Source organism: Schistocerca cancellata, chromosome 2, assembly GCF_023864275.1.
Source record: "Schistocerca cancellata isolate TAMUIC-IGC-003103 chromosome 2, iqSchCanc2.1, whole genome shotgun sequence".
In the NCBI taxonomy this organism is placed as follows: Eukaryota; Metazoa; Arthropoda; class Insecta; order Orthoptera; family Acrididae; genus Schistocerca; species Schistocerca cancellata.
Window position 1 is genome coordinate 295,593,914 of NC_064627.1, and position 19,478 is coordinate 295,613,391.

The 19,478-nt window shown below is 37.4% G+C and overlaps 1 protein-coding gene across 1 annotated transcript in view; it reads right to left on the reverse strand.

The window, feature by feature from the left end:
• Positions 1 to 19,478, reverse strand: part of LOC126161662 (uncharacterized) — a 251,167-nt gene that overhangs the window by 165,393 nt on the left and 66,296 nt on the right. The window contains exons 3-4 of the mRNA XM_049917657.1: positions 7,446 to 7,666; positions 401 to 611 (exon numbers count right to left, since the gene is read on the reverse strand). Of these exons, the coding sequence (XP_049773614.1) occupies positions 401 to 611; positions 7,446 to 7,666 (432 nt within the window). The remainder of the gene's footprint in view (positions 1 to 400; positions 612 to 7,445; positions 7,667 to 19,478) is intronic.

The following is a 19,478-nucleotide window of genomic DNA, read 5'->3' on the forward strand; positions in this document are numbered from 1 at the left end:
TACAGGCTCTATTCCCTGAACTCTTTTCATCTTGCTGTGCAGCTGCTGAGTCATCCATTGAAACATCTTCCTCACACTACACACTACCCCCTCCTTGCCTTATGCAATGTTCCCTATCCACTATCCACCTCCACCTGCCCAGGCAACTGCTCTCAATAATCAATAATCACTGAGGGCATGAGTGTGTAATTGGATGTCTGTGTAGTTGTTGGTGTGAATGCAAGTATTTTCAATAAAAAAAGTGAAAAAGCTTGAAAGCTAGTGTGAATACTGTTTTCTCTTATGTACTTCTCCGTGCCACACATCAGTCTGCTATAGATGAATGGTTGCTTTTCCCTTATTTTACATACTGTTCCATCAAGGAATTCCCATTCTTGTTACACATTTTATGATAATTTACCTATGTGTGCATGCCAAAGATGAGTTCCTGCAACATCAGCCTTAAAACTGTATTGAAATTCATTATATGGCTGAATAGGACATTGTGTGATGTAAGGAACACCATCCATATATTGTCTTCCACGTTGCCGTAGACCATGCCAATGTATCACAGAACCCTCATTATCAAAAGAATTGAGGACATTGACTACAACAATGTCATTATGGCATACCTGAAAATACGGAAAAAATGTCAAATTCAATACATACATCATTATTGCACTTTCAAATATTGTATCGATATCTCTTAAAAAATAGGATTTCAATACACAATTAGAGGCAAAATTTACTGAAAAGATTAACTTACTTTAAAACTCAGTTCAAATTCTGAATCTGTAAGGTAAATACAGCAACAGAAAATCCAGGTCAGAATATGAACAAGCAAAGTAGACGCTATAGTTGCTGGCAACGATAAGACACATTTTTACTAGGTATGTGAGAAAAGCAACAAGAATGGTTTTTTATCCACAAAAGATTTTATTGTACTTTTTTCATACAACATTGTTGTCCCTTTCAAAGTAGTTCCTTTTATCATTATTCCCAGTCTTGGTAACAGCTCTCAAAGGGTTCAATTGGTGGGCCTTTAATATGTTGGTCACATTGTCTTAGATGTTCTCCAGAGTCCAAAAATGACTCCTTTTATGACATTTTTCAATTCTGGGAAAAGAAAAAAGTCACAAGGACTCTGACCAGGTGAATAGGGTGGCTGTGGAACAACAGGTATGTCTTTTGAGGTGAAATATTCTTTGATGGAAGAGGCTATATGGTATGGGGTGTTGTCATGGTGCAGCATCCATTTGTCTGCAGTGTCCAGTCCAACTTGATTCACCATTTTCCTGAGCCTTTCAAGGACATCTTCGTAAAACACTTGCTCGACAGTTTTTCTTGGAGGAACAAATTCTTCACATATGATACCCCTGCTGTCATAAAAGAAAATCGGCATTGTCTTGAGCTTTAGATTTGCTCATTCAAGCTTTTTTCAGTCAAGGAGATGTCTCAGTGTGCCATTCCTCACTTTGCCACTTTATCTCAGGATCATACTAAAAAATCTAGGATTCATCACATGACTGAACCATTCACGGCCATTGGAAGTCCTCTCAAGAAGATCAACTGTCCATCTGCTCAGTTGTGAGGTTTTCCAGCACTATTTTGTACAAATCTTTTGTATGTGCGAAACTTTGGACAAAATTTGATATGTGGTGAAAGTGTTTAAATTTAACAGGCCACCTATCAATCTTATTGTTAAACATCAGTCTGATCTAACAAGAGCATACATATGTTTGACATTTTCATCTGCTTTTGAAATTGAAGGTCTCTCTGAGTGAGGTTAATCTTCAATGTGATCTCGGCCTTCCAAAAATGATTTATGCCAGAGAAAAACTTGTGCTCTTAATAAGAAATGTTCCCCAAAGGCTTGCCTCAGCTTTTTAAAGGTCACACTCATGGATTTCCCAAGTTTGACACAAAACTTGATGGCATAATGTTACTCTAAATTTCTCTGTTCCATTTTTGTACCACACAATGAAAACACAGCTTGACTAATGGCACTCTCAAAATTCATGTGAAGACTCTGCAGAGCTGAAATTTGGACTGAGAATGTGGAAGAGATGAGCACACTGGTCTACAAAAGTAGAACAACACAATGTTGCCAGAGTGCTCACAGTGTTGCCAGCCTCATTATATTTCTCCATCACCTCATATATGCTCTTGACACTGCAACTAACACTGTGACATTAGAAGTTGTCAGGATCATGGGTTTTGAATACATATAGTTATAGTAAAATAAGAATTGGATTTATCATCTCTCTTTGTTTTCACTTTATTTTTTAAAATTGTTTGAATTTATAGAATTAAAAATTACAGTCATTAAGACAACACAGTCATTGGCACCTTCTGGAACATGCTGCCATAAAACTTGTATGGAATGTACCACAAAATGATGAATGAAATTCCTACAAGAATGATGAACATTACTTACGTCCACCAGAACACATAGTGATAACTAAGGCAGTCAGAAGAAGCCTCACTGTTATCTTTACCACATGAACTAAAAGCACACTTCAAGCACAGTTGGCAAACATAAGGTATCATCTTATTGGGGATATGCACTTTATGAATTTTTGGCACATACCTCTCTTGAAACAGCTTATTGCACACTGAAATCTATTGGTTCCACACCATTCATGCATTCATAGCATGCATGAGCAACTGATGGCCCGCAGGCTTGATCGAGTTTGCAGTTTGTTTCAATCTGACCTGTGAGGTGCTCATATTGCACTCTGCCCAGGATGTATTTTTGCATATTTCTGCCAACAATTGGCTTGCCTCAGGTTCGCAGCTCATACAGACCAGTGAAAAGTTTTGCTTCTCCATGCATGCACTATTCAATTTCCCTGCCACTGGATTTGAGCAGCACTCAAATGAACTTTCTGTGGCCAAAAATTCCAAAGTTACTCCCATCTGTTTGTTGACTGGCAATGCCTGTCTCTTTGCTGTATTTTGTTTTTCTGTTACTTCTGGTATTAACACTAGTAAATAGTTCTTGTGCATTATGGACATATTATAACACTGTAACTGTTGAAGCTGAAGGTAATTTATAATGAATTGGCTGCAGCCAGTTGCTTTTATAAGCATCTATTTTTCCATGCTGCCTTTTCAAGATGCGTGGCATCCCAGTTTCAGTTGTTTACATATATTTACATGTTGTGAACATTGTTTCTTTACTAACAGTGTTGCAGAATTCTGCAATGGAAGTTTTTAAAACAGCTATTGTAAAACATCATAAGGCACAATGTTCATGATATGTAAATAAATTTAAACAGTATATATGAAGATGAGGTACACATAAAAACAATTTGCTGTTGTGGCACATTGGGAAAAGAGTGTGTTTCATATTGTGGCTTTACCCCATAAACATTAATGTCACAGACACAATGTTTTTGACTTTGTGCACCAAGAGCACTGCTATTTTGTCACATGACTAGGCAGCCCATGAGCTCAAGTAAGTAGGTTAATCAGGCATATGGGTCACCAAAGGTTGCCAGTGGCTGATTCAAAGCATATCACTCCTTTATAATTGTAGGTGACACTATTGTCACCTACAGAACACTTTTGCTTCCACTTCACATCTCTCTTTCTCTGTTTTCCTATTTAGTTTAGCATCAATTCATTCCTCTCGTGCTTTTTCTTCTTCTTTCATGCTTAACAAGTTCTTCTGTTTTTGTAAATAAAGCTTTCCAAGATTTGTATGTCATGACAAAATGCATCTCTGCATTTGTCTTAAATTTTCTTTTTAAAGTACTTGGTCAGTCCAGAATCTCTTTGTGGTGGAAAATTATCTTCATCACTGGGACAGTTTTCTGTTCCTCGTCAGTTCCTTGTAACAATAAAAAGATTAATGTTCAAGAGCAGATGTATCTGTGTTTCTTCACTGCAGATAAGCACGTTTAAACCTTTCTTCTTCTTCCTTTTACACATGGCTAGGACCAGCCTCAGCACATGTATTATTTAAATGGATGACCACTTCAGATGAAATCACTGGAATTTACACAGCTACAATAAGTCTCTGAAGGGATAATTCTGCACCATTTGTAGGAAGCATAATTAGCATTAAGGTCTCTTATGAGCCCTATTTCAACCATTTCTTTAAAATCCACAAGTGTTAGGACCTTGATGAAAAGTCCAAAAGGCCACAATTCAGTCAAATTCTTCTCCATAAATTTCATAAGACCAGTGTTACCTGGATTCCACAAATAAAAAGTGCATGTTCAAAAGCTGTTTCCAGAAGAGCTTTCTAGCTCATCATTTTCCTCAGTCGCACATAAAATTTGATAAATCCATTCTTTGGTTAATATTTTGTCAGGATTTTGACTGAATGTAGTAAACATCCCCCCTCAAAAAGAATAAACATGGTGCTAAAACAATTACTCTGTCCATTTGTAAATCATGGCAAAATGTATGTCTATAAGTTCTTAAGGCAAACATCTAAAAGGCAGATACATAGTCTTCACATCTGTAAGAGTATGAACAACAAGCCTGCTACAAAAGCTGTCTTAGAAGTTATATTCTCTGACCATATTATGCATAACATTTAGTCCATGAAGGACTATCTCTTAATTCTTTCAGGGATGCTGCAACCCAGTTCCTCTTTTCTATTTGGGTCTTGAGGAATGTTCAATACTAACCATCATCTTTTACCTGTGATGTAATGGTTGCTGTGATGTCACAGTTTGATGTGTATTTTGAATTTAATCTCTAATGTACCTTACATTCTATCGATCATAATCTTGTTCGTTTGTACAGAATCTTTGTGTGGGATTTGAAATTGCTTTTCACGTATTACTAGCATCATGAAATACAAAGGCAAGTGTGGGGCCAAATTCTGCTCATGATTTTTAAGATATGGAAATTAGTGAAATGGGGAACAACATATTCCTCATGTCTGTTTCACTATTGTGAAATTGGCTGATGAACTGAGGGAACCAATGAAAGTCATGAGTTTCGCCAGACAGTACAATTTGATTTGGTGCTATTGCAAGTTAGTATTTGTGGCGATGATACAACATTTTCCTTGGTTTCGAAGAAACATGCAAGTAATTTTTCATGCTTTCCCGGCGATCTGTTGACATCTTGGATATTCGGGAATCCAGCCGGATGTTCGCGTCGTTCTCGAACGATATTTCAACAGTGTGCCTCGCTGTCTTCTTCAGGTGCTACCTGAGACAGTCTGAGGTAGCACCTGAAGAAGACAGCGAGGCATGCTGTTGAAATATCGTGCGAGAACGACGCGAACATCCGGCTGGATTCCCGAATATCCAAGATGTCATGCAAGTAATTTGTTTACGTGGCACCCTGCCAAATATCGTGTGTGGCAGTCTGTTTGTTAGATGGGTGTGGTTTGAGAAATCAAGGTTTCCAATGAAAAGTATTGTATTACTTCCTTACTTTTTTTGTTTAAGAATTCCTGTATGGATTGCAGCTCATGAGACAGAAATGGACCATAAAACTGTTATAGACTGGAATTCGCTTTGCCGGGAATTTGTTTGGATTTTGTTATGAGAAGGGGCAAGGTTGGTGGATTGAGTGTTATTACAGAAATCGACAAATCACAATTTCTAAGAGAGTGATTACCTCATGAGTCAGTAGAACAGCTTAATGTCACAATAATGGGTTGGTTTAACTGGAGATCTAGGTTATGATGGAGTGTGATGATTTTTATGTGCATTAGCAAAGCCAACGAACCTTGCAGTGGAAAGGCGACTGTGGTGACACACTGACCTGTTGCATAATCTGAGGTCTAGGCTAGGTTGGAACTCAACAGTTTGGTTGTGAGTTGATGAAGCCAACAAATCTGGCAGCAGAAAAGATTTCTGTGGTGACAGACTGGTCTGTAGCACAGACCACGGTCTGGGTTAGGTTGGAATGCAACAGTTTGGTTGTGAGTTGGCAAAGCCAACAAATCTAACAGCAGAAAAGATTTCTGTGGCAACAAACTGATCTGTAGTGTGGCCCAACATCTAGGTGAGATTTAAATGCAACAGTTTGGTTGTGAGTTGAAGAAGCCAATGAATATGACAGCAGAAAAGCTTTCTGTAGTGCCAGGCTTATCTGTAGTGCAGCCTGAGGTCTATGTCAGGTTATAATTCAATGGTTTGTTGTTAAAGACAAGAAAACTATATGTTGGCAGAGACTCTCCTGTAGTGTACCAACAGATATGTGTCAGGTGTAACGTTAAATTTCACTGAGGTGTTGAAGGAAACGAATGACAACATGGGTGTATGGTGCCTGGTTGATCTGCATCATATGTCATGTTATATGGTGCTCTTCACAGTATCCTACTTGTATTTACAGCTTTACTGTTTGTTTGGACTATGTGGTTCAGTTACGGGTTATTAGTAGAAAATTGCAGCTGATATTATCTACGAATGAGTACAGTCGTCATTGGCTGAGAACATACTAAGGATTTAACATTATCAGTTTGTTCGTTATGATGTTAATCCCGAATATCATTCTGTTTACAAGTAATTATTTATTAGAAATATTTTGTTGTTTCTGAGTATAATATGAGCTACAGTTATTTGCGAAGCAAATATTATTTCAAAGAATCATGGGAGCCATTATCAACAGTAGCAGACTTTGGAAAAGTAGCTGAGCCTGTACGTGTTTTTTAGTTTGCTTTTTCATATGATAGTTTTGGCTCTTTCATTTAGTAGCATGTTTTTTCAGTTACATGGGCTGTATTTTGAGAAAATTAATGTGTGACTTTTTATTTTTGTTGTTTCCAGCATTTCTAACAGATACCGGTAGGTAAGTTCTTGGTTAAGAGTTGATTTAGTGCACAACAGTTCATCTATAGTATTTGTAAATTCATAATGAAATGACCTTTTCATTTCTTTCCACTTCATATTTTATGTTCTGATGTCAATTATAGCAACAGAGTGTGTTTTTACGATAGCGCCTACTTGATTCCTTTTTTGTTCTAAAAAGGATTTCTTTAATTAGAATATTCATAATACAAAGTGTTTGTCTTGCAAAGTTGTCAATCTTTTTTACTCACTGTTTCTACCCATTATATTGAAGAAATCTGCATTGATATGACATCAAGTTGGACATAATATGTACGACATTTGTTGCATGTTTTTTACGTCTCTCACCAAAGCCAACTACTCATATCCAAGACTCCTCTTTATCCTTTTTTTACTACTATGTATCTTTGGCTTTATGTTGTGAGTAATTTTGGTTCTTAATGCTTGAATAAGGCAAGAAATCAATTCCTTTTCTCTCATTTGTCACATGAAGATGTCTCTGAAAGCTAAGAGTTACTGCCTAAAGGCCATTTCTGTATTTATTACCTCTCAGTAGATAGACTGTTTGATCATTTCTGTATTTATTACCTCCCAGTATATTGATTGTTTGGTTGTATCTCTACCTTAAACTTACAAAATTCCAATCTGAAAATAACATGTTTGAAGCTTTCTTATGTTAGTGAGTTTCTACAGGAATTTTACCAATATTGCAGGCCCTGGTATGCGCTGGTTAACAACTGACACAGAACGCACTGCACCACCAGCTGTAATACATCCAGGCTTGCTGCAGTCTTCTTCAACATTTGGGCAGTCTCCACATTGTATACTCATTGTTGTGAATAAGCTAACAGTAAAATTGTAGTGACATATCATAGGATCTTCATTTTCTTTGCATTCTCTGAAACAGGGATGTGCTGGTCCACCTGAAATAAAAGAAAATATAGAATAACAAACAACTGAAGAAAATGCATTGGAATCAAAAGCTAGCTTAATATTCTTTGTGTACAGCTCCAAATGGAAAACTGTATATAATGAAGTGTCTTTAATATGTTACATAAATGTTGTTACTTGTAGATTTGTGATTTTTCATGAAAATGATGGTAGTATATAAAGTTTTACTTTATGATCAATTTATGAGATATTTTGAAGATAAATAGACCTTTATGACATCGTTTATGTTCAGAAGATCTAAGAATTGGAGAACTTTCCAGTAAAAAGAACACAAAGGATGTACAGCACTAATATGTCAACAGAATTAATATCAATATGCATGCTGTAAGAGCAGAGTTCTTATGACATTAATTGGAGGGATGAAACTCAACAGAATTTCTAAAGATATGATTTCTGAATCGTAAGGAATCTGCTAAATTTGAGTGTTGTACAAAAAGAGTTATTAATTTATTTTTGTAGTAATGCTGGTTTTTGTCTGTAATGTTTGAGATATCCTTTACTGCTGGGTGGACTGGTGCTCCTATTATTTAAAATGAACTTCATCCACTTAACACTCATATTAAATACTTGCTTTTTTTAAATTCAGAGTTTCTATATATTATTATCCATTGTATTCATAGAACTGAAACTCTTGAAGAGATCAAGACCACAGTTGATAGTCATTGACTGTGTACAGAATTTATCAAAATCTTTCTTTTATTCATTCAGTCATACATCTTATACCATAAATCCCATCATAAAAGAAAGCCTGCAGCAATGCTGAGCAATCAAGCTGTACATTGACAATCAGAATCAGCCACTGGAGGTTAACAACAAATTATGACTAGTGCTAAACTTCTCACTCTCATAACAAAGATACTTACTTCTAGATTACTTTAATATGAATATTAGGAAAAAAGCTGCTACTGTGGAAAAGCTGCTCCTTACGTTACTCAGCAGATGTTTTTGTCCAGTCTGCAGACAAAACATTTACACTGCTGACCATTACATCACCAAAAATGATAGGAAATAACAAAATTTACCTATTGTATGTAAACAGCATAGTAGGAAGAATACCTTATTAAATTTGATATTGGTTTGTGGTGTACCAGGTGTGAAATTTAATACACAAAGCTGCCACTTCTGGTAACAATAATGGCCCTAATCTCACAGGGCACAGAGTTGAACTGAGCTTGGATACATCATCCCATCATATTCCAACTCTGTGCCAGACTTCATCAGTTGGAATAGCTGATGAGTGGTGGCTTGACATTCTCCCTGCAATCTATGATCACAGGTTTTCAATGGGTGAAAGGTCAGAAGAAAATGATAGATAGGGCAGCAGTCAAACACCCTCTGTGTCAAGGTAGGTCAGAACAGCAAAGGCAACATGCAGACTCGTATTATCTTTATTAACTGTAACCACATTGGCTGAGTGCAAGGACTGTGACTGTGTGAAATAATTATTTGTGGTAAACTGCTACTATTCACATTTATACAGACTGCTCTAAAATTCCCCTTACAAACTTCTAAGGCTTGTAGAGGGAACTGAGTAGACAATATTTTGAATTGGAACCCATGTCTGGAAACATATCGTTTCCATGCTATAGACTTTTGAAAACATGTTTGCTTTGTAGCTATGCAACAGTACAACAGCGTAGTCACAGTGAGGGGTACTTGTGTTGGATTGGCTGATGTCATTTGTCATCTTTTCTACCTCTATGACTTGGTTCAAGCCTTCAGCCTCATTCATGTGTCTAGGAGTGTTAGAGCAACACAGTTGAGTACACATTTTTCAGAACACACTGACATTATCCTTCTGTGTGGTGATGCTCATCGTAATGGAAGAGCTACTCATCACCTTTTTTAAGATCTTTGTCCATAACATCCTGCTCTATCACATATCCTTTCTACCACAATTATGCAATGGCTTCAAGAAAGCCTTCACCATCAGCAGGTGTGACTGGGGTGCTCTGAGGAGATACCACTCATCTGAACCGGAAGAGGCTGTACTGCATCACATTAAAGAGAACACATCAATGAGTACATAGGTAATTATTTGGTTATTAATAAGTGGAACTGTAAAAAAAAAGATGTGCTGGGTCATGCATAATAAATTACTTATAAAAATGATCACATTACTAATAGGGTTCCAAATGGTTGTAGCACAGAAACAGTACATTTCTCGACATGGGTTCTCATTCAAAATATTATCTACTCAGTTTATTCTACACGTCACTGAAGCTGTAAGGGGAATTTTAGAGCACCCTGTATTTATTTAAGTTTATCTGAACATAACACTACATGGTTTGAGTATTTTCTGCTTATCTTTAGGTGTGTATACATACACACCAGGTACTTGCTGTGTACGATGATGAAAACAGCAGCATGACAACATTCATTCTCCTTGGAACCTCCACACATGGATACACACATCACAATGCAACACACAGGACTGGGACTCATTTGAAATAATAAAATTGATGCAACTCCTGTGTCCCATGTTATCATTGCACTCACGAATGTTGCTCTATGTGCTGCTGCATCACGCGAAGGTGCAACAATGTTCACTGTGCTCTGGGAGTCTTTGATGCTCTAGATGTTGTCACACTATCTGTATGAATATTTGCCTTGCTGCAAACAAGCTCTTTTCTTGAGTCAAGATATCTGATGTGATTATAGAATCCAGCATGGTCAAGTGGACAGTATGTCTGTCCTCTCAGGCTCAAGCTGTGCAGGGCCCCTGTGATCTTGGTGGGCATTGACGATGGCCCCCCCTGAATCAGTCAATTCCATACTCACAATCAACGCCATCAGTGATATCACTGAACAATAAACCATGGGACACATCCTGCTGTTTTCAAATTCTGACACTTGCTGGTAAATGGATCTCCTTCTTACTTGAGGCACAATATGGTCTTCTCACAAACAGCCAATACAGAAATGTGATTTCTGAATGTGAAACTCAGTACATAATCTTTCTTTATATATATATTATGTAAATGTATTTTGCTGAAATCTTAATAATTTTCATATGCAACCAAGAAAAAAACTTTATGGCAATGGCAGTTTGAGATTTGTTGCGTGCTATCACAATAGTGTTGCTGTTTTAATCACGACAGTGTTGCAGTTTGAATGGCTTGCTATGTACTTTACACTGACCATGATCAGCTGTCTACATACTGACAGTGTAATATCTGTTTAATATAAGCACTGGAGTTGGGTAGAGCTTAAATCCCTAAAAAAAATTCTATGACTTGAAGCAGGGAATAAGGAGGAATTCTTTTACTTTTCTTTTTGAATGTCTGAAGATTTTCATTCTCAGACCTTGTGTCTATGGGTAAAGACTCTTGCACTAGAGCATTAAACTCTTTCTGAACCATAGAGAGGGATAAATAGTCTAAACGGATATAATTTTTACTTCTTGTATTGTGGTTGTAAATTACACAGTTCATCCTCTATTCACTCTTGTTATTAACCATAAATACCATTAGTAGTACATGTATTGCACATAAGAGTAAGAATCTCTGCCCCATTAAAATTTTCCTGTATAATGTTCAGTTACCAGCTTCATACAATATTCTTACAGCTCTTTTCTACAAAATAAATACTTTTTTGACTTTGGCTGTAACATCTGAGAAGATGAAAAACAAATAGTCAATTACTTATTTGATCACTACACAGAAATTTATAAGGCTGTTAGTGTAGATGCAAAATTTAGCTGTTTCATAGACATATTGCTTCAGCACTTTGAGACTTGTTTTCCCCTAAAACAAGTAAAGGTAAAATTGAATACAAGAGACGTTTAAGGAGGGATAACACTTGAGATTTAAGTATTTTGCGTTAGGAAAAGAGAGCTCTACTTCATCCAGAAAACAAGCTGTATTCAAGAACTGAAACTCCATACCAGGATTTCTGTAGTATACTCCAGTTTTTTTAAAAAAAAGTGATACATAGTTACTTTGGTCAAACAATGTGGACAAGACAAAAACAATTTGGTACACTATTCAACAAGAAATGAACAAAAATAGTGATCAAAACAAAACTGAAATCCCAGAAAATAGCTCTGGTTGAAATGGCAGCTTTTTCAAATCATTACACACCAAACTGAATTAATGTTTGCTTACAGCAGAAGCAAATGTTGCACTTATTAATAAAAAATGAAATACAGATGCCTTGACTTTACTTGACAAAACATTGAATGCGCCAACGGAAGACATTAACTTCAAAAATAAGGCCACTGAGGAGATTATAGAATTCACCAGATCACAAAAAGTAAAAATTCTAGTGGTTATGAGGGTGGTTCTAGAAGAATATTAATGTCTTGTGCTGAATTGATGGGATTATGATGAAGCTATTTTTGTAAGCTATGTCTCAGAGTATATTTCCTAACAGAAGTAAGATACTGCAAACACTTGCATCTATAAAAAGAGCGTTAAGCAAACCATCTTTAATCACATATCCATTTCACTCACTCCAGAATTTTAAAAAGTATGTGAGAGTGTGGTCTATGATACAATATGAACTCTTTTCACTGGGTAGAACTTGTCAGCTGCCTCTCAGTTTGTTTTGTGTAAAGGACTCCCCACACAAAAGCAATACAAGACTGCACAAATGAAGTGATAGCAGGTCTAAACAAGAAAAATTATCCTTTTGATGTATTTTGTGACCATGCCAAAACATTTGTAGTGCCCCGGTACACAAAGTTCTAATTGGAAAACAAAAGTGTTATGGCACTAGTGACAGCCCTCTTGCATGATGGAGTCTTAATTTCGTGAAAGAAATGAGGTCTCACTGAGAGACTCAGAATTAAGAAATGTAAAATGTGTAGTGCATAAGGATCAGTACTGGACCCACTCTTGTTCTTAACCTACATTAATGGTCTTGCATAACTTTAAAAGGCAGTTTTAAGACTGTAATGTTTGCAGATGACACAAACATACTAATCAAGGGTCAAACCTCAACCTTACCAGACACAGCTCAGATAATTTCTGAATGAATGGTTCACAGACAACAGTTTAAGTCTTAATCTCACAAAGTCTCATGTTATGCAGTTTCAAACAATTAAATTTTATCTGCCAGCACCAGAAGTAGATACTAACAGTTATATATTTAGTATCCTATAATGCTGATATTGACTGGGAGTACAAAATTTAGCTGTACATGAGTCTTTATCCTCATGTCATATCTATGTGAGGTGCCAGTTGTGGGTGTGCTGGGGATACCCTCTAGAAAGCCAGTGCTATCAATGTACAGCCTCCAGTTGCACCTCTAAAGTCACATGCAACTCGACTTGCTGTCTGTCTATGAAACTACTGGTTGTGTGCCAAAAGAGTACCATTATAATGACACATCATTATTATTTGGCCTATTCTTTTGGAATTGTGTCTTGTTACCATGGACTTGGCACATGATGACGTGGGGTTGTATCTATTTTTGGTTTTACTGCCAATCTACTTTGTCACTCTATCTGCTGGCTGAATATCCTACAGCTTTTGCATCTCATGGTACAGCAGATTCACCAATTCAGCTCCTGCCTTTCGCAGTTTCATACTGCCCCAGGGAAGACACCAGAAACAAGTCTTTCTAACATGAGTGATAGAAGAAATGGCAGTGAGACAGCAGTAGTAAATCATCATAGCCACAGCCTTCTACTACTTTCAGTGAAGCCTAGAAAACACGGGAGAGTTGTTTACAATGTTCATTACTCTCTTTCAAGCCAAATGTTATTCATAACTCAGTTTATTGGTGTGCTTTATTGATGTTTTCCAATAGTTATTTATATATGAACTGATTCAAAATTTGTGGCCTCTTGTAGATCTCAGAGCATTAGAATTTCCTGTTTTCTGTGATTTGCTGACATAACATTACAGTCAGCAAACTCATATTATAGTTGCTAGGTTCATATTCAAACTACTGTAAAACAGCCTATGCAACACGAGTCACAGAATTGCAAGGCATATCCTGCCAGTGTAATTTTTTCTGTTCAGCTGGCAATGTGTAATGCACAATCTCTAATGTACCTGTATGATGTTGATTGCCAAGTAAACACAAGACAAAAACGTTAAGATGAAAGCATTAGAATCTTCAGATTCTTCACTTGCTGAGGTCTTACAAAAACTTTAGGCATTTACAATTGTCACTTCCACTTAGGAAACATTTGAAAACAGTATTGATATCTGCTGACTGTCCAGTAGCCAATGTTGTCAATCAACTTACAACACATAATAATGGTCATCATCCTTAGATTCATTAGTTCTAAGTCTCTCAGTATGGAATAAAGAACCAATAATTTGGCCACTCCTGCATTGGTAGATGTTTCAGTGTAGTAGCATATAGTTCACCATCATCAGCATGAAGGACAGTGTCATAGTTGCTCCTCCACATCATTGCCTTAAGTTAATAAATCATGTGGTGAATGCTATACAAAACATGAATGCTACCAGTTTACATATTATGGTGCAACGTGCAATCCATGCCACAAATCAGGCCTCTTTGGCAATGTGTACCTGAGCTAGTGACCATTAACATTGCACTGCCTGCCACACCATTACACTTTCAGCACCAGCATATGGAACTCCTACCATGCCTATGATTCATCTAATTTTCAACAGCTAGCAGAAAGAGCCCCATATGGCCACAGGGAACATGGTTCCACTAATTATCTGGTACCCATGCCATCTCATCAGCATCCCTCAGCTTCAGAAAGCAGAGATGAAAATGTTATCATATAGTAATCAGAGGTGCCATATAGATCATATAGATGACAAATTAAGAGTCCAGTAATTTACTAGCAAGTAACTCTCACATTAATGGTACTACTAGTTAGTTCTCCATTCCATCAGAACTACTGATGGCCTTGGGAGAGCCAGTCCTGACAAAACTCTACCATCTGGTGAGCAAGATGTATGAGACAGGTGAAATACCCTCAGACTTCGAGAAGAATACAATAATTCCAATCCCAAAGAAAGCAGGTGTTGACAGATATTAAAATTACCAAACTATCAGTTTAATAAGTCACAGCTGCAAAATACTAATGAAAATTCTTTACAGACGAATGGAAAAACTGGTAGAAGCCGACCTTGGGGAAGATCAGTTTGGATTCTGTAGAAATGTTGGAACACGTGAGGCAATACAGACCTTACGAGTTATCTTAGAAGAAAGATTAAGGAAAGGCAAACCTACATTTCTAGCATTTGTAGATTTAGAGAAAATTTTTGACAATGTTGACTGGAACACTCTATTTCAAATTGTATAGGTGGCAGGGGTAAAATACAGGGAGTGAAAGGCTATTCACAATTTGTACAGAAACCAGATGGCAGTTATGAGAGTCGAGGGGCATGAAAGGGAAGCAGTGGTTGGGAAGGGTGTGAGATAGGGTTGTAGCCTCTCCCTGATGTTATTCAATCTGTATATTGAGCAAGCAGTAAAGGAAACAAAAGAAAAATTCGGAGTAGGAATTAAAATCCATAGAGAAGAAATAAAAACTTTGAGGTTCTCCGATGACATTGTAATTCTGTCAGAGACAGCAAAGGACTTGGAAGAGCAGTTGAACGGAATGGACAGTGTCTTGAAAGTAGGATATAAGATGAACATCAACAAAAGCAAAATGAGGATAATGGAATGTAGTCAAATTAAGTTGGGTGATGCTGAGGGAATTAGATTAGGAAATGAGACATTTAAAGTAGTAAATGAGTTTTGCTATTTGGGGAGTAAAATAACTGATGATGGTCGAAGTAGAGAGGATATAAAATGTAGACTGGCAATGGCAAGAAAAACATTTCTGAAGAAGAGAAATTTGTTAACATTGCGAATAGATTTAAGTGTCAGGAAGTCTTTTCTGAAAGTATTTGTATGGAGTTTAGTCATGTATGGAAGTGAAACATGGATGATAAATAGTTTGGACAAGAAGAGAATAGAAGCTTTTGAAATGTGGTGCTACAGAAGAATGCTGAAGATTAGATGGATAGATCACATAACTAATGAGGAGGTATTGAATAGAATTAGGGAGAAGAAGAGTTTGTGGCACAACTTAACAAGAAGAAGGGAACGGTTGGTAGGACATGTTCTGAGGCATCAAGGGATCACAAATTTAGCATTGGAGGGCAGCGTGGATGGTAAAAATTGTAGAGGGAGACCAAAAGATGAATACACTAAGCAGATTCAAAAGGATGTAGGTGGCAGTAAGTACTGGGAGATGAAGAAGCTTGCACAGGATAGAGTAGCATGGAGAGCTGCATCAAACCAGTCTCTGGACTGAAGACCACAACAACAACAACAGTTAGTTCTCCAGTGGAACAAAAATATTCAGACTACATACTCTTGATTTATTTTAGTTAAAGTAGCATTAATGTCTGCAATAATTCCATTAATTGATTATGAAAACTTTGTGCTGGTCAAATGTAGTTATCTGAACCATCTTTTGGGCACAGAAAATATTTTATAGTGAACATTACATTAAAACTATCAGCGGAGCCACTCCTGCCAAGCATGGCTGATTCCATTCACTATTATGCAGCCACTGTTCTGCCAAGCATGGCTGATTCCATTTGCTATGTGTGAAGTCATTCAGATATATTTACAAAGGCACCAAGAATTTTGGGTTATCACACCCATACTGTATAGCCAGTGTGTAACATCACTGGTTGCTATTAGAAAGCCTACTGGTTCATTTCATATATGCAGTGATTTTAAAGTGACAGTATCCTTCAGTTTATTTTTCTGTACTTTGGAAAATGTTCTTTTAGGTGCGTCAGATTTGATATTTTGTCTGCATATCTGCATAGCTTCAAACAATTCCAATACATGACAGAGTCATAGTGTATCATCAAAATAGCATCTACACAAGACACTCAGAATAAGCAATGGGGTGTAATTCAGTTTCAGGTTACAGAAAAAGAAACATCCATAAATGTTTGTGTGCAGTGTATGTTAATGATGTAGTTCGGAGGAATACTGTTGGGTGATGAGCAAAGAGAGTTAAAGTATTATGAAGTGCAGAAACTGAACTAAATTATCAGCCATGTTCAGGACATCATGTCACAGCCACTGCTCCTGACATGGTGAATTTCACAGATGCCATTGTCTGTTCAGACAGCACAACAGTTCACCATAACCCAACAACTGTCTCTACAACTTTCAGTGAAGATTATAAATGGGTGTGCGATGACTGAGGAACTTGGATATTAAAAGGGATGCTCAAGGTGGATGTCATGAACACTTACAACATGTCACAAGATTCAAAGGAAAGGCATTTCATCTGAACCGTTGGAGCAGCTATAGGCCACTGGAAAGGCCTTTCTGTCATGGATCATTACAGGTAATGAAACCTGCATGCATTACATTGAGCTGGAAACAAAAAGGCAGTCACTGGACTGGGAGCAACTGAAATCACCAAAAAAGAAAAAAAAATTGAGGCAGTTCCCACTGCTGGTAAAGTCATAATGACAGTAATTTGGGATAGTGATGGTTCAGCCTCTTGGATTTGTTGTCAAAAGGGTCAACCATTAATTCAGGGGCATATGTGAAGTCTGAATATAACCATTTCCAACAAGTTCAGACTGACAAGAATCCAAAATAAATCATATTTCAGCATCACAATGAACAACTATACGTAAGACCCAGAACTTGGAAACGCATCACCAAATTTGGTTGGACATTATTGTCTCACTCACCTTACAACCCAGATTTGGTGCCCTCAGACTTCCATCAGTTTGGGCCTTGTAAGAATTGTCAATGTGGGACATGTTATGAAGATTAAAGGATATGGGACAGTAAATCACACAGTGAATATGTGACTACAACAAAAAGACAAGAAATTTTACCAACAGGAAACACATTCTCCTATAAGGCAACGCAATTATGGAATGTGGTAAATGTAAAAGAAATGTTGACTGATATGGTCACCCAATTTTAGCTCTAAAGAATAAATATGTTCTAAGAAATAAGTTGTGGGCATTTTTTATTGAACTCGTAATGTTGATCTTCATCAGATCCTATGACAGAAGCAGATGCTGGCAAAAGTTAGCTATGGCTCAATTTTTCTGTACAGTCAATCTCATGGATGCATATTTACCAATTTCTTAGGCATGGAGTAAACAAAGCTCCTTGTTCTTAATAGGCCATTCAGTACAACTATTTCCTATTTGGAGTAGCTACGGCCACATTATACCCCAAAGATATCTCAAACATTTAATGTGGGGCATCTGTAATTGTGATAGTTATGTAGATAATAATGAGGTAACAGGACCTACATGGGAGCAACAATTGCTTAGCCTCCAAGCACTGTTAGACTATTTACCAAATACAGATTAAAATACCAGCTTGACAAGTGAGTTTTTTTCAGCTGAGCATGTAATACCTAGTACATGTATCAAGTAAAAAAGGAGCTCACACCCACAATAAAAAATGTATTCATTTATGACATAATGGTAAAAATTATAATCATTCCATGGTAATCTAAACCATAAAGACAAATTATATCCAGGGTGACATAAATTGTACATTTGCTGAAGTGACTCTGTTGTAAGGGTATAATATTCATGGGATGTTCCACATTTGAACAGTATTCATGCAATTAAAAATGTGGCTGAGGTCTACATCTACATCTACATCTACATCTACATTTATACTCCGCAAGCCACCCAACGGTGTGTGGCGGAGGGCACTTTACGTGCCACTGTCATTATCTCCCTTTCCTGTTCCAGTCGCGTATGGTTCGCAGGAAGAACGACTGCCGGAAAGACTCCGTGCGTGCTCGAATCTCTCTAATTTTACATTTGTGATCTCCTCAGGAGGTATAAGTAGGAGGAAGCAATATATTCGACACCTCATCCAGAAATTCACCCTCTCGAAACCTGGACAGCAAGCTACACCGTAATGCAGAGTGCCTCTCTTGCAGAGTCTGCCACTTGAGTTTGCTAAACATCTCTGTAACGATTACCAAATAACCCTGTGATGAAATGTGCCACTCTTCTTTGGATCTTCTCTATCTCCTCTGTCAACCTGACCTGGTACGGATCCCGCACTGATGAGCAATACTCAAGTATAGGTCAAACGAGTGTACTGTAAGCCACCTCCTTTGTTGATGGACTACATTTTCTAAGGACTCTCCCAACGAATCTCAACCTGGTACCCGCCTTACCAACAATTAATTTTATATGATCATTCCACTTCAAATCATTCCAGATGCATACTCCCAGATATTTTACAGAAGTAACTGCTATCAGTGTTTGTTCTGCTATCATATAGTCATACAATAAAGGATCCTTCTTTCTATGTATTCTATTACTCTAACATCTGTAGACGTCTCTCCATTGAGAACAACATGCTGTGTTCTGTTTGCTAAAAACTCTTCAATCCAGCCACACAGCTGGTCTGATATTCCATAGGCTCTTACTTTGTTTATCAGGTGACAGTGCGGAACTGTATCGAATGCCTTCTGCAAGTGAAGGAAAATGGCATCTACCTGGGAGCCTGTATCTAATATTTTCTGGGTCTCATGAACAAATAAAGTGAGTTTCCAGAATCCATATTGATTCCTACAGAGTAGATTCTGGGTTTCCAGAAACAACATGATACGTGAGCAAAAAACATGTTCTAAAATTCTACAACAGATCGATGTCAGGGATATAGGTCTATAGTTTTGCGCATCTGCTCGACGACCCTTCTTGAAGACTGGGACTATCTGTGCTCTTTTCCAATCATTTGGAACCTTCGGTTCCTCTAGAGACTTGCGGTACATGGCTGTTAGAAGGGGGGCAAGTTCTTTTGCGTACTCTGTGTAGAATTGAATTGGTATCCCAT